This window comes from Hippopotamus amphibius, chromosome 3 (assembly GCF_030028045.1).
Source record: "Hippopotamus amphibius kiboko isolate mHipAmp2 chromosome 3, mHipAmp2.hap2, whole genome shotgun sequence".
Taxonomy (NCBI): Eukaryota; Metazoa; Chordata; class Mammalia; order Artiodactyla; family Hippopotamidae; genus Hippopotamus; species Hippopotamus amphibius.
This window is the reverse complement of record NC_080188.1, coordinates 112,783,639-112,808,598: the sequence shown is the minus strand read 5'-3', so window position 1 is coordinate 112,808,598 and position 24,960 is coordinate 112,783,639. Positions and strand designations below refer to the sequence as shown.

General features: G+C 46.5%; 1 protein-coding gene and 1 non-coding gene across 3 annotated transcripts; one reads left to right on the top strand and one right to left on the bottom strand.

The window, feature by feature from the left end:
* Nucleotides 1-7,408: 7,408 nt before the first annotated feature.
* On the bottom strand, nucleotides 7,409-7,481 carry TRNAW-CCA (transfer RNA tryptophan (anticodon CCA)). Its single transcript has one exon. It is a non-coding gene; the product is annotated as a tRNA-Trp (tRNA).
* Nucleotides 7,482-12,139: 4,658 nt separating this feature from the next.
* UBE2L6 (ubiquitin conjugating enzyme E2 L6) lies at nucleotides 12,140-24,332 on the top strand. 2 transcript variants are annotated; one of them, XM_057729898.1, is made up of 4 exons: nucleotides 12,140-12,362; nucleotides 15,953-16,048; nucleotides 20,844-21,030; nucleotides 23,739-24,332. In XM_057729898.1, the coding sequence occupies exons 1-4, from the start codon at nucleotides 12,330-12,332 to the stop codon at nucleotides 23,888-23,890; spliced, it is 468 nt and encodes a 155-aa protein (XP_057585881.1). In that variant the 5' UTR covers nucleotides 12,140-12,329; the 3' UTR covers nucleotides 23,891-24,332. The 2 variants fall into 2 exon arrangements, with proteins under 2 accessions (XP_057585881.1, XP_057585882.1); XM_057729899.1 differs by having other exon boundaries at nucleotides 12,152-12,356.
* Nucleotides 24,333-24,960: the final 628 nt, after the last annotated feature.

The following is a 24,960-nucleotide window of genomic DNA, read 5'->3' as shown; positions in this document are numbered from 1 at the left end:
GTCCATATGTTTGTTCTCTACATCTGGGTCTCTATTTCTGCCTTGCAAACCGGTTGATTTGTACCATTTTTCTATAGTCCACATAGATGTGTTAATATATGATATTTGTTTTTCTCTTTCTGACTCACTTCCCTCTGTATGACAGTCTCTAGGTCCATCCATGTCTCTAGAAATGTCCCAGTTTCCTTGCTTTTTACAGCTGAGTAATATTCCATTGTATATACGTACCACATCTTTTTTTATAGATAAGTTAAAGCTTAGAGAGGCTAAGTAACTTGCCCAAAGTCATTTAGAAAGGTCAGAGCTTTAAATCTAGGTCTGATTGACTCTAAATCCCATATTCTTAATTCCTAGGCTATACTTCCTATTTTTGTTTCCATCTTCAACTGTCTTTAAAGAAATGTTGTGTTTGTTTACAGTTTTGAATGGATACTTATTCACATAGTAGGAAATTTTAAAAATACAAAATAGTTGAAAGTAAGTCTCAGACTTCGCTGGTGGCGCAGCGGTTAAGAATCCACCTGCCAATGCAGGGGACATGGGTTCCATCCCTGGTCCAGGAAGATCCCACATGCCATGGAGCAAAGAAGCCCACGTGCCACAACTACTGAGCCTGCACTCTAGAGCCCTCGAGACACAGCTACTGAGCCTGGGTGCTGCAACTACTGAAGCCCATGCACCTAGAGCCTGTGCTCCTCAGCAAAAGAAGCCACTGCAATGAGAAGCCCGTGCACCACAACGAAGAGCAGCCCCCGCTCGCCACAACTAGAAAAAGCCCGCGCGCAGCAATGAAGACCCAACACAGCCAATAAATAAATAAATAAATAGAATTAGATGTGCAAAACAAAGGACTTAAAAAAAAAGAAAGAAAGAAAGTCTCCCCACCCCATCCCGAGACACTCAGTTTCCCTTGGCAAACTGACAAAACACTCAGCAGCCGCATCTTCCAGTTATGCTTTAAACTATAACGGTTGAAAGATAATTTCCAGAACAAGGTAGAATCATGACTCTCATACAACTATAAAATGGACACATGTTAAAGATTTCATTCCACTTACTAATCCACAAGGGAAACAGGCAGATGTTAGACAAAAAGAGAATCTGAAAACAGACACATTTATAGATCAAGGGTATTGAAATGAACATGTAAATAAAGGCAAAACTGCTTTTTTTCCTGGGGTGGGAGAAAGCAAATCAATTAAACCTGTATTGGACAGAAAAAATTTGCATGTCCCTAAGAATTATTTTGCATCATTTACTAAAAATTACAGAATTTCAAAGATAATGAAAGGCAGACAGTCTGAGAAGGGTATGCTGTTTGTAGAAAAAAGTTTTCTTCCTCCCAAACTGATAACTATTCTATGAAGTTCTTAAGTATCCTTTCAGGTGAGTCTCTAACCTGTAAACATAAATGTATATACTGTAGTCTTTAAACACACAGCTAGGATGTCATACTGTCTACGGTGTCTGAAAAGGTTTTCTTGTGTTTTGTTTGTTTGTTTGTTTGTGTATTAATGTACTTCCTGACTCTTTTTTCAGATGGTCTCTGAGACACCCTGTCAATGACAGAACCATCAAAAGGAAGGTCCTGGCTCTTTCACGAGTGGAAGATGACAATTCTTCCCTGAGAATTGCCTGGAAGGGTCCTGAGCAAGGATCAGACACTGTCACACCTCCCAGACAGGTACACATCTATGTCTGTTAAGGCCACAACCATCACAGGCATGAAAAACCCTGACCCTGGGGAAGAAAGGAAAGGAGAGGATCTGCGAGATAGATAACGAATTCAAGGAGAATCCAGAGCAGGGGTCTCTTAAAGGGCCAGACAGCTAAAAAAGCAGGTGATGCTGGGCAGTCCAAGAGAAATGGGGAGTGGCAAGGTAGAAGGTAAATGGGGGCAAGCTTTCGTGCTCTGAAAGGGCAGCCCCTATTCAGCTCCAGCCAATCATTGCCACGAGCAGGTGTGGGCCTACATATTGCCAAGGGCCTCCTTTTCCAAGAGAAGCCAGAAATAAACACTTTAATGTAAAAATAGTTCCGTTTTAAAGAGAAAATATATTTTTTAATTTTTAATTTATTATTTTAATTAGAATTTTTAAAACTGACATACACTTGACTTACAATGTTGTGTTAATTTCTGCTGTACAGCAAAGTGATTCAGTTATACATACATATACGTTCTTTTTTAAAAAATACTCTTTTCCATTATGATTTATCGTAGGATATTGAACATAGTTCTCTGTGCTATGCAATAGGACCTTGTTGTTTATCCATTCTATATATAAAAGCTTACACCTGCTAATCCCAACCTCCCACTCCATTCCTCTCCCAACCCCCTCCCTGTTGGCAGCTGCCAGTCTGTCCTCTATGTCCATGAGTCTGTTTCTGTTTCATAGATAGGTTCATTTGTGTCATATTTTAGATTCCACATATAAGTGATATCATATGGTGTTTGTCTTTCTCTTTCTGGCTTACTTCACTTAATATGATAGTCTCTAGTTGCATCCATGTTGCTGCAAATGGCATTATTTCATTCTTTTTCATGGCTGAATAGTATTCCATTGTATATATGTACTACATTTTCTTTCTCCATTCATCTGTCAATGGACATTTAGGTTGTCTCCATGTCTTGGCTGTTGTGAATAGTGCTGCTATGAACATAGGGGTGTGTGTATCTTTTCGAATTAGAGTTTTATCTGGATATACATCCAGGAGTAGGATTGCTGGGTCATATGATAATTCTATTTTTAGTTTTTTAAGGAACATCCATACTGTTTTCCATAGTGGCTGGACCAGTTTACATTCCCACCAACACTGTAGGAGGGTTCCCTTTCCTCCGCACCTTCTTCAGCATTTGTTATTTATAGACTTTTTGATGTTGGCCATTCTGACCTGTGTGAGGGGATACTTCATTGTAGTTTTGATTTGCATTTCTCTAAAAATTAGCAATGTCAAGCATCTTTTCATGTGCCTATTGGCCATGTGTATTTCTTCTTTGGAGAAATGTCTATTAAGTTCTTCTGCCCATTTTTTGATTGGGTTGTTTTTTTGTTAAGTTGTATGAGCTGTTTGTATATTTTGGAAATTAAGCCCTTGTCGGTTACATCGTTTGCAAATATTTTCTCCCAGTCTATAGGTTGTATTTTCATTTTGTTTATGGTTTCCTGAAGAGAAAAAAAAATTTTAAGAGAAAATATTTTTAAATTTAAATGTTATTCACTTTTGAAGAGGTAGTTCATTCATCTTGTTCAAAAATTTTGAAGGTAGTTGAGTTCATAGAGAAAGATTTTCTCCCCCTCCCATACCCAGTCACCCAGTTACCCTCCCCAGAGACCATCACAATATCTGTATCCTTCCAGAGATGTTGCAGGCATGCAGAAGTGAATATTATTTTTCCTTTACTTATACAGATCATAACATACTTTTCACCTTGTACTTTATTTTGCTTTTTTCCTTAAAATTTATCTTTCTCTTCTCTATCAATACATAAACAGCTTCCTCATTCTTGCTTACAGCTGCTTAATATTTCTTTGCATGCATATACCATAATTTACTTAATCAGACTCCTCTTGATAGACATAGATTGTTTCCAAAGTCTAGCTCCCACAAGTAAACCTATATTTATATTATTTTACACATTGATAAATATATCTACAGATGAAAATCCTAGAAGTAGAACTGATGGATCAAAGGAATATACTTTTATGATTTTGATAGTTACTGAAAATTTTCTCATCACAGAGATTGTACAAATTTACATTTCAACTAGCAATTTGAGTGCCTGTTTTTCCGACTCTCCCAAAGATGTGTATTATCCATCTTTTAAATTTTTCATCAATAAATAAAATTGTACCTATGAGTTCCTCCTGTTGTGAGCATAGTTGCTGGTCTTTTCACATGTTTAAGAATAATTTCTACATGATTTTCATTGAATTATCTTTTCATATCTTTCATCTGTTATCCACTAGAGTTGTTTTTTTTCCCCTTTATTTGTAGATGCTCTTTATACATTAGGGGAATTAACACTTTGGAATACATTCCAAATAAGTTTCCTAATTTCTTGCTTATAGCTCTCATTTTTAAAATGTTGCATTATCGTTAAAAACAGGCACAAGCCACACAAACAATACCTGCAAAATCGATCTTGTTTCTGAGCCACCATTTCCATTTGCTAATCTTAAGAAAATGAACGGGAAAGCCGAGGTATGGAGGCTGTAAATTGCATTGGCCAGAATCATGTGGCCATGAGAACAGAACTCACCATATTCTGGTTCTGGACCAGGGGATGCTTCCTAAATACCAGTTGTCGCTGATGTCAAAACAACAGTGAAGTGTGACCCCTTTGCTCCCATCAAAAGGTTCAATTCAGAAAAAGTCAGGGACTGAGGCTGAGGCTGAGACAATTGGAGGAAGCCTGCAAAGCACTCGCTGGACCAGGCATAGGGATATCTGGGTTCTGGTCCATGACCTGGGTAAGCCATTTCCCCTGTTTGGGCTCCTGTTTTCTCATCCACACTGTGTGATGTTGCAGAGAGTGGAGTGGCTAGGCAACCCTAGCCAATCTCAAAGCTCTCTTCCAGTTCTGGGATTAAGGGGACCTGCGCCTACTTTGAAGGTCCTGGGGTAGCCACATTCTAGAGGCTGTTCCCTGTTAAGAAAGACAACTTACATGTGCACATCCTTTTGCAGGAATCCAGTTCCTCTGGGTGTAGCCTAATGAAGCAGACAGGACAGAAATGTTCATCACCATCTTTAACATGAGGAACTGAGGCCCAGGTGGACATAGTGCTTAAGAAGCAAGAAGTCAGCAGTCTGGGTTTAAGTTCCAGCTTAGAGACAAGACAAACATGTGACCTTGGGCCAGTGACCTAGCCTCAGTTTTTTTACCTATAAAATGGAGACAATTGGGAATTCCCTGGTGTTCCAGTGGTTAGGACCCCATGCTTCCACTGCTGGGGGCCTGGGTTTGCTCCATGGTTGGGGAACAAAGAGCCCGCAAGCAGCACAGCACAGCCAAAAAAAAAAAAAAAAAAAAAAAAAGATGGAGACAATAAAGAACTTTTTTATAAACTTAGAGTGAAAATTAAATGAGAATTATGGGACAGATCAGTTATAAGAATGCATGCCAAGCACTTAGCACAATATCTGTATTATGGACTGAAAATTTATTTCCCCCCCAAATTCATACATTGAAGCCCTAACCCCACATGTGGCTGTATTTGGAGATGGAGCCTCTAAGGAAGTAATTAATTTTTAAAATAATTAATTAATTAATTTCTTGGCTGCACTGGGTCTTCGTTGCTGCACACGGGCTTTCTCTAGTTGTGGCGAACAGGGGCTACTCATCATTGTGGTGTGCGGGCTTCTCATTTTGGTGGCTTCTCCTGTTGCAGAGCATGGGCTCCAGGTGCGCAGGCTTCAGTAGTTGTGGCACACTGGCTCAATAGTTGTGGTGCACAGGCTTAGTTGCTCTGCAGCATGTGGGATCTTCCTGGAGCAGGGATCGAACCTGTGTCCCCTGCATTTGCAAGGGAATTCTTAACCACTGCACCACCTAGGAGGTCCAGGGACTAATTAATGTTAAATGAGATCATAAGGGTGGGGCCCTGATCCCACAGGATTAGTGTTTGTATAAGAAGAGACACCAAAGAGCTAATGCTCTCTCTCTCCTTGAGCACAAGAACCAAGGAAAAGCCATATGAAGACATAGCAAGAAAGTGGCCATCTGCAAGCCAGGAAGCAAGCTCTCACCAGACACCAAGTAGGCTGGAACCTTGATCTTGAGCTTCTAGTCTCCAAAACTGAGAAATAAATTTCTGTTGTTTAAACATCCAGCCTGGGGTGTGCTGTTATGGTAGCCCAAGCAGACTAATACCGCCTGGCACATTCAACACACAGTCCTTATTATCACCACAGTTGGCAACAGTCTCATCTCTCTTGTCCAAAGTCTCCCAACTAGTGAACTGAGCAGGACCCTGTGGGGCTCCCAGGTATGGAAGCTTTTCTGTCCCCTTTTTCTTGTTTGTAGGCAAGACCCCAGCCTCCATGACCTTCCCTGAGTTCCAAAGGGCACATTGGAACAGTTACTAATCAAGGGAGGAGCAGCCAAGAAACCACCTAAGGCAAGATTAAAGGGACCAGAGAAGCTCATCAAGGTTAGGAGATTGGGGGAATTCCCTGGTGGTCCAGTGGTTAGGACTCCAAGCTTCCGCTGCAAGCGACCCATGTTGAATTCCTGGTCAGGGAACTAAGATCTCCACAAGCTGCGAGGTACGGCCAAAAGATAAAAATAAAAAAGATGAGGAGGGGCTTCCCTGGTGGCGCAGTGGTTAAGAATCCGCCTGCCAATGCAGGGGACATGGGTTCGAGCCCTGGTCTGGGAAGATCCCACATACCGTGGAGCAACTAAGCCTGTGCACCACAGCTACTGAGCCTGTGCTCTAGAGCCTATGAGCTCTGCAGCAAGAGAAGCCACTGCAATGAGAAGCCTGTGCACCATGAGGAAGAGTAGCCCCCATTTGCTGCAACTAGAGAAAGCCTGCGCCCAGCAGCAAAGACCCAACGCAACCAATAAATAAAATAAATAAATAAATTAAAAAAGAAAAAAAGACTAAGAGACCAAGCCCCTGAGACGAGAGTAAAGGAGTGCAGGCCCTGCACACACCCTAATCTTGTCAGCAACCCCACCCTTGACTTATTGCTATAAAACTCCTTATTAAATCCTCCCAGGTGCAGACACACAGTTTTGAGAGGCACAAGCCCGCTCTGCTCCCCTTTGCCTGGCAAAGCAATAAAGTTATTCTTTCCTACTTCACCCCAAACTCTGTCTCCGAGATTCGATTCGGCACCAGTGCACAGAGGCTGAGATTTTGGCATCCTTAGCAAGTGAGCAAGTGGCTGAACCAGGCTGAGGAAGCGGTTTCCTAGACCCAGCAGGCCATCTTCCTGCTCTTGGAGCAGGACTCCCCCAACAGCTTCTCTCCTGGGCCGCTTCATCTCCTGGCTGTTTCTGCTCCATGCTGTCCACCTCACCCACAAGGGCAGCGCTCACTTTCATGGGGGTGCAGCCTATCAAGAGAGGTGTGTGTGTGTGTGTGCGTGTGCATGTGTGTGTGTGTGTGTGAGATTTACCCAGGAGAAGGAGGTATGTGAGGGGGACAGGAAGAGGGAGTCCTTCCTCAGTCAAAAGAAGCAGGAAATTCCTTTCTGCCTTTGGTTCCCTGAGAACTTCTCTGGACTGTAGGGAGATAGGGAGGGCTAGGGTGATTCTGAGATTAACCCTCCCTGCCCCAGACAGAAACAAGCCCAGGGAGAAGGCCCAGGGGACAACAACTGCTCCTTTTTTTTTTTTTTAGTTAATTTATTTATTTGGCTACCCTGGGTCTTAGTTGTAGCACACGGGATCTAGTTCCCTGACCAGGAATCGAACCTGGGCCCCCTGCATTGGGAGCATGGAGTCTTAACCACTGGACCACCAGGGAAGTCCCAACTGCTCTTTCTAACTCAGTCTTCCCCTCAAAGATGCTCTGAAGGGTCCTAGCCCCTTCTAAACAACTTGAACCTTTTGCCCAGAACACTGTATTATAAACAGGTAAAGTGCTTTGGTACCTACAACGTGCCCCTCATATATACAGTCTCTATTTATTTATTTTTTGGCTGTGCCACGCGGCTTGCAGGATCTCATTTCTCCAACCAGGGATTGAACCCAGGCCCCAGCAGTGAAAGCATCAAAGCCTAACCACTGGCCCACCAGGGAATTCCCTAATTTCATTTTATTCTTACAATAAACCGACAGTAAGTCAAACCTAGAGTTTTTTGGGTTTTTTTTTTTTGGTGTATTTTCTCTATTAAAAAATTTTATTGAGATATAATTGATATATACCATTATATTATTTTTAGCTGTACAGCATAATGACGCTCTGTTTGCATATACTGGGAAATAATGGTCACAATCAGTCTAGTTAACACCCATCACCACACATAGTTACAATTTTTTTTTCTTGTGATGAGAACTTTTAAGATCTACTCTCTAAGCAACTTTCAAATATAAAATTCAGTATTACTTAGAACTACATTCACCATGCTGTACATTACACCCCCAGGATTTATTTATAACTAGAAGTTGGTGCCTTTTGATCCCCTTCACCTGTTCCTCCCACCTCACCTCCCCTTGCCTCTGGCAACCAATCTGTTCTCTGTATCTATGAACTTGGTTTTTTTGTTTGTTTAGATTCCATATATAAGTGGCTTAGAGCCCTTTCTCCTCCAACTTTTGTTGTCTGTACAGACATATGTCCCTTCTACTCAACGGTAAAGACAAAGGGTTGACCTCACCCTTCCCTGTGCCCCGAAGAGAGCTCAACACAGGGCCTTGCAGAACCAGGCACTTAAAAATTTTTTGTGGAGGACTTCCCTGGTGGTGCAGTGGTTAAGAACCCTCCTGCCAATGTAGGGGACACGGGTTCAATCCCTGGTCCAGGAAGATCCCACATGCCACAGAGCAACTAAGCCCGTGTGCCACAGCTTCTGAGCCTGTGCTCTAGAGCCCTCGAGCCACAACTACCGAAGCCTGTGCGCCTAAAGCCTGTGCACCACAAGAGAAGCCACCGCACTGAGAAGCCCGTGCACCACAACAAAGAGGAGCCTCCGCCCTGTACAACAAGAGGAAGACCGCATGCAGCAAAGAAGAGCCAACGTAGCCAAAAGAAAAAAAAAAAATTGTGGAGTAAATGAATAAATGCTGACCAGATCAGAGAGAAGTAAAAAGAGTTCTCCTTCTCAGGAAGATGGTGTTGCCATTGGTCTAAGGGAGCAAACTCAGGCATCCCTGTGGTTCCTCCAACCCAGCACATTCACTCCTGGGCAGGCACTGGACATCATTTTAATATTGATAATTCTTGTTATTACAATATTTTTACTATTATAACTGGCACTTATTGTCCAAATATCAGCACATTACTCCTCACTTCCACTATGACCAGCCTCATTTTACAGATGAGGCAATGCAGACACAGAGAGGGGAAGTAATTTACTCAAGGTTATTCAGCCAAGGGTAGTGGATTCCATCCTGATTATGTATATCTTGAGCTTGAAACCGAGCAGGGCCCTCTGGGTCTCCAGGGCACAGAGGCCTTTTTGTCCCCCATTTCTTGGAGGCAAGGCTCCAGCCTCCATGACCTTCCCTGAGTTCCAAAGGGCAGATTCGAACGGTTGCCAATCAAGGGAGGAGAAGCCAAGAAACCACCTGAGGCAAGATTAAAGGGACCAGAGCAGCTCAACAGGATTAGGAGATCGACCCCCTGAGATGAGATTAAGGGAGTGCAAACACACACACCCTAATGTTGTCAGTGATCCCACCCTTGGACTATTGCTATAAATCCCCTCCTCAAATCCTCCCAGGTGCAGACACACAATTTTGAGAGGTACAAGCCCGCTCTGCTCCCCTTTGCCTGGCAAAGCAATAAAGCCATTCTTTTCTACTTCACCCCAAGTTCTGTCTCTTGAGATTCAATTCGGCACCAGTGCACAGAGGCTGAGATTTCAGCATCAGACTTACAATTTTCAAAGTTCCTCGGATACTGTGAATTTAGCCTCACAGTGGTCCTGGGAAGCAGGTGGACGTTTCCACAGCCCACCCAAGGCCATGCAGATGTGGAACTAGAACCCAGATCTAATGGGGCTCATTCTGACACACAAAGGTCTGTCTTGTGTAAGGACGTGAAGGCCACGCCTGTGGGCCTCCCAGCTGTGTAGGGGTTTTTCGGATCCATCCCAGAATGGAGAGGCTGGACTAAGTCCATGATTCTGAATTCACTCTGGGGACTCAGGATTTCTGTGGGAGAAAGGAAGGCGAACCACAGAGTGGAGGGCAGACTTTGCTTCACATTATGGAACAAATCACTTTGAGTTTCCATATTCACAGCCAGGCACCTTTGCTTGTGCTGTTCTCTCTTTTTTTTTTTTTGGCTGCATTGGGTCTTCGTTGCTGTGCTCAGGCTTTCTCTAGCTGTGGCGAGCGGGGGCTACTCTTCACTGCGGTGCACGGGCTTCTCACTGCAGTGGCTTCTCTTGTTGCGGAGCATGGGCTCTAGGTACGTGGGCTTCAGTAGTTGTGGCATGTGGGCTCAGTATTTGCACTCTTGGGCTCCAGAGTGCAGGCTCAGTAGCTGTGGCGCACGGGCTTAGTTACTCTGCGACATGTGGGATCTTCCAGGACCAGGGATCAAACCCGTGTCCCCTGCATTGGCAAGTGGATTCTTAACCACTGTGCCACCAGGGAAGTCCCTGCTCCCTCTTCTTGGCACATCCTCATCCCACGTTCTAACCCTAGCTAACTCATCATGCTTGCAATTCACTTGGATCTTTATCTCTTTCAGGAAAACTCTGCCCCTCTCTGAGGCTGGACGGAGTGACCCTCCTCCCGGCTCCTACAGCATCCGCTGATTGCCTATAGCCTAATGCTGACCTCTTTGCATTCAGAATGCAGGGGCTGCATTCTTTCTCTCTGTCCCGATAGTCAGAGAGCTTCTCAAGAGCAGGGACCCCACTTTCTCACTGTGGTCCATGCCTGTCACTCTGTAGAAAATGCTTAGTAACCGAGATGAATGACCGGAGGTGAGTTCAGATGCCTCAGCTCCTTCATCACTACCTATGTTAAGGGATTGTAGACAGTGTCCTATTCATTTCTGGCATATAGAAGATGCCCAGTTTGGGAATTCCCTGGTGGTCCAGTGTTTAGGACTTGATGCTTTCATTACTGTGGGCCTGGGTTCGATTCCCTGGTAGAGGAACTAAGATCCTGCAAGCTGTGCAGTATGGCCAAAAAAGAAAAAAAAAAGGGAAAAAGAAAAAATATATATATATGAACAGGGTTTCACACTTCCCTTTGGGAATTCCCTGGTGGTCCAGTGGTCAGGCCTTTGTGCTTTCACTGCCATGGGCCCAGGTTCAATCCCTGCTCGCGAAACTGAGATCCCATAAGGCACTTAGGGCAGCCAAAAAAAAAAAAAAAAAAAAAAGCCCAGCTAAACTTTATTGAATTGAATTAAACAAAATTAATCGTTCTGCAAATGCACCCTATATCCAAGAAGAGAAGTCATTTGGTTCCAAGACACTTAGATAAAAAGTAAGTGAGGTAGTGAGCTCAGAACTCAAAATATGTGCTCAAAATATTTTCTGCTTTCCTTCCTCCCCTGGACTGGGGGTGGGGTGAGGAAGATGGGTTCACTCCTCCCAAAGAGTCTCATTATTACCAGGAGATTCTTCCCCAGATGCTGCTTCATGCTCTGGGGCTGCTAGTCCACGGTGGCCTCAACTTCATGCTGGAGGAAAGGGCCTCTGCCCTTGCACGGAGTGGAGACTCCTGGCTGTGTTTTGGGGCACACAGTAAGCCTGTAGTTTATCATGGACTGATGGTAAAATAAGGCAGGCCCCTTAAGTCCATCTCGGGGCTCCCACCAGCCAACTGTCTCCCAAATCTACATGTAGTAGGCACTTACTAAATACTAAACCTAGTAAAGCACTGAACCGTTGGCCGAACCCCAAAGCAAGAAAATGGGGCCAACAGCGCCTCCTCGAGGTGCTCTGCACCAAGCGGTCACCTGGGAGAAACGTCTTTGCGGTGCCACCAGCTAAAGCTGGACAGCACAAAGGATCCCAAGCTGCCAGGGGAGGGGCCCTTGGAGGGAATAAAGTCTACGCTGTCTACCACCCATTCTTAGAGACGGGGCACTGGGCCCAGAGAGGGGAAATGATTTGCCCGGGGGCTCTGGGAATTCCTAAAGGGACTTAGGGCGCCGGTCTGACGGTGGATGCCCCCGAGCGACGCTGTCGCGAAGCTGGGCGAACCTAGCGAGCATCCTGCATTTACTTAGCGCGAGCGTGTGTGGGGGGCGGCGGAGACCGGACTGACGGAGATGGTGCAGCTCCCGGCGGGGCCTCTGGCGGCGGGCTGGAACTAGAAGGCGGATGGGCGGACCCCGGCCCGCGCCCGCGAGCGCTCGCTGCCTGGTGCAGAGCGCCCCGCAGCGGGACGCCGGCATGCCGCATCGCCGCGCGCTCCCAGGCCCCCCCGGTCTCCAGACAAAAGAGCTCAAGCTCCGGGCATCCGAGCCCACCGCGCCGGGGACCGGGCGGGTCCTCCCCTCGGTGGCCTCGCAGTCTCAGCCGAGGCGGTGGGGAGCAGGTCAATCCTGCCCCCGGTCCCCGCGGGTGGAACGGAGCGTGGGCGGGGCTCCCGGAGATGATGTCGCCGGGGCGGGGCGCGCGGAGTCGGCCGGCGGGTGTACGGTCTGGCTGGAGTCAGCTGGAACTCCACACTCGGTCCCGAGATGACGGCAAGGAAGCGGGTGGTGAAGGTAACCGTGAGTAGGATGACCCCTTTCTCAAGGGTCCCCGCGCCTTTCTATTCCGTGCTCTCTCCATCCCTCCTCCATCCTTCCTCCAGCGCATTTGTTTGTTGTTTGTCTGCGTACCAGGGCTGGCTGAATCCCTGCATCCCTGCCCCCTCCCCAGAGGAAGAGCGGGTCTGCGAGAGGGGCTAGAGCTGGAGTTTGGGGGGTGAAGGCATATCGAGGAGGGGGGGGTGTCGCTGGCTCCCTGAGCTGTGCTGGGGTTGGGGATGAGCCAGCCACCTCTCTCCACACTGGTTTCAGTTTCATTTCTCCTACCAGAAACTTGTGATAACAATTACGTGCGTCTGGGGTGCGGGAAGGGTTGGTTCCTTGGCGTGTTCTTGGAGCCAGGCACTCTGTTGGGGATGGTGGCAGGTGCCTTTTGAACAGAGATATAACCAGAACAAAGGACAAGGTCCTTGCCTTGGAACAGCCCATGGCCCGCCCCATACTTTGGTACCCACATTAGAGTCCCGAGAAGTATGGGATGCTGAGTGGGAGTTGAAAGCAAAGTTCTCAGGATATTCTCCGGGACGGGGAAGATGTCAGCGCGAACCTAGGAGGTGTCCTGGAGTAGGTGGCGTGCATTCGTTTGTTCTACAGATGTTGAATGCCTCCTGTATGCTGACTCTTGTTCTGGGAGGTTGGGAGGCAGAGATAAACAAAAACCCTGCCCTCGCTGAGCTTTCATGCCAATCAGGGACACAATTTGAAGTGAGATCGGGAACGATGGGGAGGGGGCAATTTTCCTCAGGAGGTGGGAAAATCCAAGGTGTTGGAGGGCTGGGGTGTGGCTTGGATTGGAGGTAGATAGGGAAGGTAGAGCAGTCCTGGTGAGGTGGGTCTGACACCCTCAGGCTTTGAGTCTCTCAGAAGTGCCCCTCCTACATGCAGGCTTGAGAAGGGTAAAGAGAGGGTGCTACCCTCAGCCTCTGAGAAGAAAATGATCTCAGACTGGGGCACCTAGACTCAGCCCAGAAGGACTGAATTCTGGAGGTTGGCAGCAAAATGGGGAAAGAGCTATGAGCCGATATTTATTGCACTGGCACCATTAAAAGCCAGGTAAGTGTACATTAGTTATTTCATCTCATTCTCACAGCAGCCCTGTGAGATAAGTCCTATACCCCCATTTTACAGATGGGAAAGTTGAGGCTCAGAGAGAGTAACTTGATTGTTCTGGGTCACCCGGTAGGGAGTGATGTGGCTGAGATTTGAGCCCTGGTGGGGCTCCAAGCCAGCAGCTTCTCTACTTTCAGTTTCTGTTCCTCTGAGTCAGGTGATTTCCTAACAGACCTTGGAAGGAGTGGTGTGTCCTAGCTTGCGTTTCATCCCCAGGCTTTGGAAAAATCTTGATAGAACTCATACATAACAGGTGAAGTCCAGATTCTTTCAGTTATAGTAAAATTGGGAAAAAATATCTGTTCCAGAGCTTTACTGTTCAACCTGGGGCTTCATTCTTGCTAAAGAGTCACAGATGATTCTGCAACTAGGACTTGCAGTAGCAGATGCTTCTACTTTGGGGTAAAAGAAGAATGAGGGGTCATAGATTCAGGACAGAAGGTGCAAGAAGCAGTTTGTTGGCCTGAACAGAGTTGGAGTATGGAAAGATAAGTAACAGGGGATAAGGGTATGTTTGTATATTGGGGGGCAGAGAACGTTTAGATGGTGCACAGTGTGAGGGGACCCTTCCGCAGCTATGGACTGGCTTTGGGGACCCTTCTCTCTGCCTTTGTTTATACCAGGGTTTCCCAGCCTTGTCACTGTTGACAGTTTGGGCTGGATAATTTTTTGTCAGATGTTTTCAGCATCCCTGGCCTCTACCCACTGGATATAGTAGCGCTCCTCCATTTGTGGCAGCCAAATATGGTTCTAGACGTTACCAAATGTCCCCGGGGCGGGGGGAGGGGGGATAGGTAAAGTAACTCCCCAGCTGAGGACCACTGATTTACACCCATTTGGTGTTCCACAAGAATATGACCTGCCCTTGAATGTCTTTTTAAAAAAATACTTTAATTTATTTCTTTTAAAATTATTATTTTTTATTCTTTTTTGGCTGCACTGCGTAGCTCACGGGGGGATCTTAGTTCCCCAACCAGGGATTGGACCCTCGCCCTCAGCAGAGTCTTAATCACTGGACCTCCAGGGAATTCCCCGAATGTCTTTATCTGTTATTGTTGTTTTGTGTTTTTTTTTGTTTTTTTTTACTATTGCAGTGGGGGGGGGCAACATAAGGGGAGTGGGGGTAAGAGGTACAAACTATTAGGTATAAAATTAGCTACAAGGATATATTGTACAACCCGGGGAATATGGCCAATATTTGATAATAGCTATAAATGGAGTATAACCTTTAAAAATCGCAAATCACTATATTGTACACCTGTAACATATAATACTGTATAGCAACCATACCACGATTAAAAAAATTTTTTTTAAAAGAAAAGGAAATATATTTTAAAAAGGTCTGTTGTCCCACAAGGTGGACCCCAAAATGGAGAGGGGGTTCCTTGGTCTGATACATTTGAGGAGTACTGCATGCTTGGGCTCACATCTGGGAGAATCACATTACACGGTAACATATTAAAGGCTTTGGGAAGTCCTACAGGAAAGAAGTCTGTTTAGCCTAGTGTTTCCCACTGTACTTGACCACGGAACCCTTTTCCTGTAATACCTATGAACCTTGCTATACTCGTTTGCCCTAACTGGGCCCTCTGCCTTGGTACCTCTCCAGTTCTCTGCATGGCAGACTCCTATTCATTCCGCATGGCCCAGCTCACAGTGTCACCCTGTGTGACGCTTTCCTGCTCCCCTCTCCTCTCCTTCCCTGTTATGTGTCCACGCATCTTTCACATAATCGCATTCATGTTTCTCCCATTCCTCCAATGACGTTCTCGAGGGCTGGGCCGTGTCTTAGTCAAGTGTCAGTAGAGAATGGTATTGAGGAGAGGGGTGTTGGGAGAACTCAGTGATGTCCAGGTGACTGGGCCACCTTTCTGGGAAGGTGAGTCACTGCATGTCTTCTCGTTTCCCTATTTAGTGTGTAGAGTTCTCTGCTGTGGTCTGCCCGAGTCATTTCCCCTCCCCAGGCCTGGTCTGGAGCAGCATAACAGGGACAGGGTGATGTCTTCGCTGCCTGCTCTACCCTGAGCGCTGTAAAGGCACGACGTCATGCTTCATGTTCTTGGGCGCTATGGAAGGGAGGGAGGACCTCATGACTCTCTAGGAAGAGGACCAGAGGACGGATGTTAAGTACTTTGGTTTCAGGAGGGAAGGCTCCTAAGAGAGTTTACGCCCAGGTTATAACATCTGGGAGCAGTGATGCGTATCCTCCCTCCACCTGGTACCTACACAGCTGGGTTGAGGCTAAAATCGGGGGATTCACTCAAAGCCCTGAGCACCACGCCCGACTCGTACCAAGTGCTCGGTAAACAGGGCTCTGACTCTGCCGGCTTCTGTTCTCTAGGGTGTCCTGTTTGGGACTTGGGACAGTTTGCTGTGGGGCAGGGGGAGGGGGCTGGAGTAGGAGAGACGAGGCCAACTGCCCCTCTCTGTCCCCCCTGCAGGAGCTGGAGGACCTTCAGAAGCAGCTTCCCAAGTACGTCCGGAACCTGTCCAGTGATGATGCCAACGTGCTGGTGTGGCATGGGCTCCTCCTGCCTGTGAGTATCCATGGGACCCTGGCCTGGGACTGGCGCCACTGAGGCCAGGGGCCTGGGCAGGGAGGGTTAGGATTGAGCAGGAGTTTTCCCTGCCTTAGAATCCTTTTTTTCCACTGGAGGTTATCATTGGCAGAGGGGGGTCTCTCTCTGGATTGATTGCGTCTGAGGTCCAGGCTGACTGATGAAGAGGCTTTTGGACTTAGGAGGAGACCCCTTCCTCAAGCCAGTAGCTACCAAGCCCACTCTGGAAGCTTCGGTAGACAAAGGACAGCAGAAAAAAAAAAAAAAAAAAAAAGGAAAAGGAAAAAGATCTCTTGGATCTTTGCCGAAGGGTAGGGATACAAGTTCCTGTTTCCCACAGTTGGTAGAATTTGCTCCCTCAGACCTAAAGTGTACTTTGTTATCTTTTTAAAATCGTCTTTCAGAAAATTTCTGTTACATGCTACAACACAGATAAGCCATCTCTACTGTTCTGATTTTCCCCTATTTCTTGTTAGAGGTCAACTTGATAGAATCTCCCTTTGAAAGTAATATTCCAAAGGACCTATCAAAGTGCAAGATGTCTATTTTATCATCTAATTATTAGCGACCACAGATTTTCTTTAAGAACTTCATCTGTATACCTTTGGGTACTTGGGAATAAAAATGAAAACAATTGAGCTTTTTATTAGCTCTTTGGAATTCAATGGAAACGATTCATTCGATTATTTAGGATTTGGATTTCTTACTGACAGGGCAATGATGGCCTGGGTTGTGCCATCTTGCCTTTCAACTGACCTGTGGTCCGGAACAATGGAGAAAGGCTTGAGGCAGGCCAACCCTTGACCCTCTGTCATGTCGCGTGAGCTGCTGGGTTGAAACAGTCCACCATACCTGCTCTGGGCTGGAAGAATAGCAACATGCTTTATTTAACCCAGGGCTTCGGAAGAAGTAGGACTTTCTCAGCTGACCCTAAGGTGCGGTGTGAAGCCCTCTGTGTGGTCCCATTTCCTCATTTTTACAGATGAGGAAACTGAGTCCCAGAGCTGCTCGAAGCCACACACCAAGCTCGAGGAGGAGCTGGGGAGGGTTCCCAGGGCCCAGGGCTCTCAGCTACTTGGCTCTGCTACCTCCTTCCTCTGATAAGACCTGGGCAGCCCAGCCTGCAACCCCTGCAGAAGGACACACAGACGCTCTCCCGTTCTTTTCTGATGCCTCACCCTTGGGCTTGTGTCTGCTTCCCAGGTCCCAGCCTCTTCTTATTATCGAGAACATGAAAGCTAACACATTTTCTTTATCCGCCCATTTGCCCCAGCTCTTATCTCAGACACACCCAAGACCATTACGGCTTCCTTTCTGGCTTCTGCTAAGGAAGAGGAGCTCTCTCAAAACCTTGACTCTGCACGTACAGACCTATGTCATTCCGACTGTCTTTGTCCTGTCTTCTCTGTCACAAAGCTTCTGAAAGGATTTGCAGCTCTGGAACCAGCCTGAAGGCCCCTGTGCTCTGTGCTGGGGTCACCCAAGTCCCTAGTTTCCTCCACTGCTCATGTGTGGAGAAGTCAAGTCTGCAGTGCTGAGTTCCCATTCTAGCACTGTCACTGTGGCCCCGGGCAAGTTACTCGTATACATGGAACTTGAGTTTCCTCATCTGGAAATGGAGATCCTAATAGCCATGAGTTTTCATAATACTTCTCCTAATAGCTGACACATACGTCATGCTTGCCATGTGCCAGGCCCTGTTGTAAGCCCTTAATATAAAATAGCTCATTTAATCCTTACATAAACCCTATCAAGAAGTCTGTTATTAGTTTTGTATGGAAAAGCACAGAGAGGTTAAGTCACTTGCCTGAGGTCACACAGCTAGGAAGTGGCAGAGCCAAGATTCACGCTTACGCAGGGTGGCTCCAAAGTCCATGTAACCCCTACACTGTGCTATATGGGCGAATGTGTGTCGAGCCCTTAGCACAGGGCAGCACAGAGTAGATGTCCAGGAAAGCCTTCTGGTTGCTGGAAATCTAGAGGGTCTTCTACTGCCTGCTGGCAACTGTTGGTCACTCCAGCTCCAAGTTCTTTTTTTTTTAACACAGTATAATACACATAACAGCATGTTCCTTCTTCACCGTTTTTATGTTCTGAGTTCAGTGACACCAAGTACATTCACGTGGTTGTGCAACCATCACCACCGTCCATCTCCAGAACTTTTTCATCATCCACAGCTGAAGCTCTGTGTCCATTAAACACTAACTCCCCATCCCTCCTTCCCTCCAGCACCTGGTAACTAATTCTCTATTTTATGTCTGTGAATTTGACTATTCTAGGTACCTCACATAAGAGAAATCATACAATATTTTTTTTGATCTAGCTTATTTCACTTAGCATAATGCCTTCAGGGTTTGTGTGGCAGCATGTATCAGAATGTCCTTCCTTTTTAAGGATGAATCATATTCCCTTTTATGGATATACATTTGATGTATCTACTCACCTGTGGATGGATGTTTGGTGTGTTCCAGTCTTTTGCTGTTGTGAACCATGCTGCTATGAACATGGATGTACAAATACCGGTTCAAGTCCCTGCTTTTAGTTTTTTTGAATATATACTCAGAAGTGGAATTGCTACATCATATGGTAATTCCGTTTAATTTTTTGAGGAACCGCTATATGATTTTTGGCAGTGGCTGTACCGCTTTACATTTCCAAGCCCCTGACTTCTTTTTTTTTTTTAAGAACTTTTATTGAGATATGATTGACATACAATAAACTGCATATATTTAAAGTGTACAGTTTGATTTTTTTTTCTTATTAGTAATGTGTATATAAGCCCCTGACTTTTTTTTTTTATAAATTTATTTATTCATTGGCTGCGTTGGGTCTTCGTTGCTGTGCACGGGCTTTCTCTATTTGTGATGAGCAGGGTTACTCTTCATTGTGGTACGTGGGCTCCTCATTGCGGTGGCTTTTCTTGTTTTGGAGCATGGGCTGTAGGTACACGGGCTTCAGTAGTTGTGGCACGTGGGCTCAGTAGTTGTGGCTTGCGGGCTCTAGAGCACAGGCTCAGTAGTTGCGGCACACGGGCTTAGTTGCTCCGTGGCATGTGGGATCTTCCCGGCTCAGGGATCGAACCCTAGTCCCCTGCATTGGCAGGCAGATTCTTAACCACTGTGCCACCAGGGAAGTCCCTAAGCCCCTGACCTCTTATGATTTCCTTATTTTTCCCATTTCCAAGCACCCAATAATGACATTCTCCTGAACTTGCTAACAGTTCCCAAAGAGAGGATGTCTGTCCTTCCCTTCCATAATTCTCAGAAAGGTGTTAAGCTGAGATGACCATTTATAACAACATGGATGGACCTCGAAGGCATTATGCTAAATGAAATGTCAGACGGAGAAAGGTAAGTACTGTGTGATTTCACTTATACGTTGAATCTAAAAACAAAACATAACTCATAGAAAAAGAAATCAGATCTGTGATTACCAGAGGCGGGGGGGTGGGTGGGAGGGGGAATTGGATGAAGGTCTTCAAAATGTACAAACTTCCAGTTATAAGATAAATAAATACTGGGGTGCATGTTACAGCATGATGACTGTAGCTAACACTGCTGTGTGATATACAGGAAAGTTGTTAAGATGGTAAATCCTAATTGCTCTCATCACGAGGAGAAATATCTTTTTCCTTTTCTCTTTCTCTTTCTTTTTTACTTTTTTACATTAAAAAAATTTTTGTTTACTTATTTGGCTGTTCCAGGTCTTAGTTGCAGCATGTGGGCTCCTTAGTTGTGGTGTGTGGACTTCTTAGTTGTGGCATTCATCGGGGATCTAGTTCCCTGACCAGGGATCGAACCCAGGCCCCCTGCACTGGGAGCGCAGAGTCTTAACCACTGCGCAACCAGGGAAGTCCCTCTTTTCTTTTCTTTCTTTTTTTTTTTAAATAAATTTATTTATTTGTTTATTTATTTATTGGCTGTGTTGGGTCTTGGTTGCTGCATGCCGACTTTCTCTAGTTGGGGCGAGGGGGGCTACTCTTCGTTGCGGTGTGAGGGCTTCTCAGTGCAGTGGCTTCTCTTGTTGCAGAGCCTGGGCTCTAGGCACAGGCTTCAGTAATTGTGGCACCTGGGCTCAGTAGTTGTGGCTCACGGGCTTTAGAGAGCAGGTTCAGTGGTTGTGGCGCATGGGCTTAGTTGCTCCAAGGCATGTGGGATCTTCCCGGACCAGGGCTCGAACCCGTGTTCCCTGCATTGGCTAACGGATCTTTACCACTGGACCACCAGGGAAGTCCCCCTCTTTTCTTTTTATTGTACCTACATGAGAAGATGGATGTTAGCTGAACCTATTATGACAATTATTTCACAATATATGTAAGTCTAACCATCATGCTCTAAGCCTTAAACTTAGTCAGTGATGTATATCAGTTATTTTTCAATAAAACTGGGGGGAAAAGGTAATTATCAGTATAATAAAAAGAAGCTGAGATCCTTAGGGCTCATCTAGTCAAACTTTACCCTATTTTCTAAGGAGGGAACTGAGGCTTAGGGATGGGCAGCAGCTGACCCATGGACACACAGCAAAAGCGAGGATCCAACTTTTGTGGCTCCCAGGCCAGGGTCCCTTTGTGACTCACTTGTCCACTAATCCACAGCTCAGTGACTGAATGAGTGCAGGTGCTGTCTGTGTCCCCATTCATGAATCTTCCTGGGAGTGGAGCTGAGGAGTCCTGGGACCCTGGGGTGGGGGCAGGGAGGAAATCAGACCGGAGGCCCTAGGAGGAAAAATGAGCAGCCTTGTCTTGGCACAGAGCTTGATCCCTTCTCTTGCACAGGAAACACCGCCCTACAACCTCAAGGCCTTCGAATTTCGCGTCAGCTTCCCTGGGGACTACCCGTTCAAGCCCCCGACGGTGATGTTCACGACCAGGATCTACCACCCCAACGTGGACAGCAGCGGGCAGGTGTGCCTGCCCATCACCAGCAAGGAGACCTGGAAACCTCACATCAGGACCTCACAGGGTGCGGCTGGGCTCTGCCTAAAGGGAGGAACCCAGACTGGATGGGGGTGGGGGTCGTGGGACCGACTGTGAGCTAGAAAAGTCCAAAAGAGAGGAGACAGATAAAAATTGTGAGTCTCAGCTGAGCCTGTTGTCAGATAGGAGGGAGACATCCTGAGATCCTGGGCTGGCTGGCCTGCTCCTGACTCTGTTCTCATACCTGGGCAGGTGGGACAGAGCAGTGTTGCTCTGGGTCAAGGGAGAGAGAAGCAGCTGGGCTGTAGAGGGAAGGGCTTGGGATAAGAAGGCCACCTGCTCTATCTGGGGACTTTGGTGACATCTCTGTTCATTTCCAGGACTCAGTGCCCTAAATGACGGCTAAGAGGCTGAGTGGATTGGCCTGACAATGATAATACACATCACTTAATTAGGCACTTTGGTACTGTGCTAAGAGTGTCACGTGCCTCTTTTTTTTTTTTGGGTGCACCCTACAGCTTACAGGATCTTAGTTCCCCAACCAGGGATTGAACCCCGAGCCCCCAGCAGTGGAAGCTCAGAGTCCTAACGACTGGTCTGCCAGGGAATTCCCACGTGACAGTTTTTTAAAAGTTCATTTTTTTTTTAATTGAAGTATAGTTGATTTACAATGTTATGTTAGTTTCAGGTGTACAGCAGAGTGATTCAGTTGTACATATGTACACATATTCTTTTCCATGTTCTTTTCCATTATAGTTTATTATAAGATATTGAATATAGTTCCTTGTGCTATACAGTAGGACCTAGCTGTTTATCTGTTTTATATATAATAGTGTATATATGTTAATCCCAAATTCCTAACTTATCTCCCCTCCCCCACTTTCCTTCATGGTAACCATAGGTTTGTTTTCTATGTCCGTAAGTCTGTTTCTGTTTTGTAAATAAGTTCATTTCTATCATATTTTAGATTCCACATACTAATGATATCATATGATATTTGTCTTTCTCTGCCTGGCATACATTACTTAGTATGATAATCTCCAGGTCCATCCATGTTGCTGCAAATGGCATTCTTTCATTCTTTTTTATGGCTGAGTAATATTTCATTGTATACATGTACCACATCTTTTTTATCCCTTCATATGTTGGTGGACATTTAGGTTGCTTCCATGTATTGGCTATTGTAAATAGTGCTGCTTTGAACATTGGGGTGCGTGTATCTTTTTGAATTAGAGTTTTCTCTGGATATACGCCCAGGACTGGGATGGCAGGATCATATGGTAATTCTATTTTTAGTTTTTTAAGGAACCCCCATACTGTTTTCATAGGGGCTGCACCATTTTACATTCCTCACCAACAGTGGAGGAGGGTTCCCTTTCCTCCACACGTTCTCCAGCATAAAAATTCACTTTTTAGTTCCATATTATATTTTTTGTATCTACCCAGTGACAAATTGAAATTATAATGGAGTAATCACAGTTCAGGAATACAAAGATGGAGTTGGGTGGCCACTGAGGAACTGGTCTCAGACGTGTCCCTGCACCACTGAGAACCTGAACTTGCTAACCCAGGGATACTAGCCATTTTTAACACACCAACCTCATTTAATTCCCCGTGGAGGCCCCTGAAACAGCGTTCTCATTAGCCCCATTTAATAGATGAGGACACTGAGGCATGTGAGAGGTGACGCACTTGCCTGAGCTGGCAGGTGGCAGAGCTGGGATTTGGAGACTGCTTGGCTGAGTCTGGAACAGCACCGTCCAGCAGAATTTCTGCAGCGATAGAATCATTCTATAGCTACCTGCTCAGTGCAGTAGTCACTAGCTACGTGTAGCGTTCTTTGGGGGCTGGCAACAGTGCTTGTGGGATCTTAGTTCCCGGACCAGGGATTGAACCCAGGCCCTCGGCAGTGAGAGTGCGGAGTCCTAACCCCTGGACCACCAGGGAATTCCCCGTGTAGCTTTCGAGCACTTGAAACATGGCTGATGTGACTATGAACTGCATTCCTAATTGTTGTGAATTTCAGTTAATTTCAATTGAGATAAACACACATGGCTGGCAGCTACCGTATTTGCACACTGTGGCTCTAGAGCCTAGATGGATGTAATCAGTGTGTGATCAGTCCTACCTCCGTACCAGCTCGGGAGTTCTTAACCTTGGAAATAACAATCTGGTGGGGGTGGGGGGGGAGTGGTCTTCGGATGAGCTTCAGGAGGTCTGTGAAGCACTCTGAACCCAGAACTGCGTGTTTGTGTGTATGCGTGTGTACACGTGCCTGGGAGAGATGGGCCACTGCCTTCACCAGGTTCCCAAAGTCGCCCGTCAAAGATTTCCAGCCACGGGGTGGTAGTGCTTTCCAGTCTTGAACCTCAGAACCCTTTTTCCCAAATAAGAGTTTTTTGGGAATCCTAATAACACAATGGAGAAAAGCAAGGTGGTTCTTCTTGAAATGGGAATAGAACCCAGAAACCCTGTTTATCTCACTGACCCCCATAATGGGTAGCTTCTGTGACACCGTGGAGCATAGTTTGAAAACCACTGATGTGACGGTTAGGGCTTTGGGCATCATCAGTGAGTATGGTGAGTGGCATTCGATTTGGTTGTAGAATCATCCAAAGACACGGAACCCCCTGGGGGGAGCCCCCAAGGAGTGAGTGTGGTGTTTCAGGGGGATCTGGGAGTGGGCAGCCATCACTTCCTTCCCAAGACTTTTTTCCTTCCATCCTGATGTCCTGATCTGACCTCTCTCCCCAGTCTTGGAGGCCCTCAGCGTGCTGGTGAATACACTAGAGGTGCGGCAGCCCCTTCGGGTGGAGCTCGCTGACCAGCTGACACAGGACCCGGAGCTGTTCAACAAGAAGGCCGAAGAGTTCACCCTCCAGTTTGGAGTGGACCGACCCTCCTAACTCTGCCTCTCTGCCTCTGATCCGTCTCTGCACCGGATGCTTTCTGTGTGATGGACGGACACGTGTCATGGACTAGGGGCCAGAGCCCCTTCGCGGTCCATTCCTGCTCATTTCTTCCAAGTTTCCCTTCTTAGATTGTTAGTCATTTGTGTGTATGTGTGTGTGTGTGTGGTGGGGAGGGGGCTGCAGTTATGTGCGTGGTGTGCGGACCCACTGGCCACAGGTGTGCTTTCCCCACTCCCTTTCTCTGCCCCAGAGCCAGGGCTGTTTAGGTTTGCAGAGTCACAGGCCAGCTCCCCAGTGCTCTGTGGCATGGGAATCCTGATCCCACTAGTTGGTCCTTCTTAGAGACCCAGGACAGCTTCCAGGCCAGCTGGTAGGAAATGAGCCCAGCGGCCAACCAGAATCTCCAAGGGCCTAGGCATGGGGGGAGGGCAGAGGGGGAGGGCAGCGTATAGGGTGGGGGGGTTGGGGAGGCAGGGCACACAGGGCACAGGGAGGAGGGACACCTACTTACAGTTGAGTGTTTTGTTGATTGAGTGATTGAAATCAGCTGGACTGCTGGTGGACATGTATAGACTTAGGTGCAAAACCTCTTCTCTTCCACTGAGGAATCATAAAGTGAAGACTCTAATCTCCATCCCAGAAATCTGACTTTTTGTTTGTTTGTCTGCTTTGAATTTTTCTTTTGGCCACACAACCAGGGATTGAAGCCATGCCGCCTACAGTGCAAGCGTGGGGTCTTAACCACTGGACTGCTGGGGAAGTCCCCCGACTACATGGATTTTTTTTTTCTTTTTTTCTTTTTTTTTTCCTGACTACGTGGTTTTTCAACCCCTTGCTATCCTGTTAGGTTGCCGGTTCCTAGGGGCCAGGCTTTAGGCTGGGAGGGATTTCCCCTCTAGGTTCCAGTCCAGGGGGAGCCACGGAGACCATGTGCTTGTCCAGCTCTTAAAGTCACGGATGAACTGTGGAGTCTTAACTGAGTATTCACTGAGGGGACGGGTGGTTCATTGGAAGAAGAGGAGGTTAGGGATTTAACTGCAGTCGAATAAAAGGTGTGAGCCTGC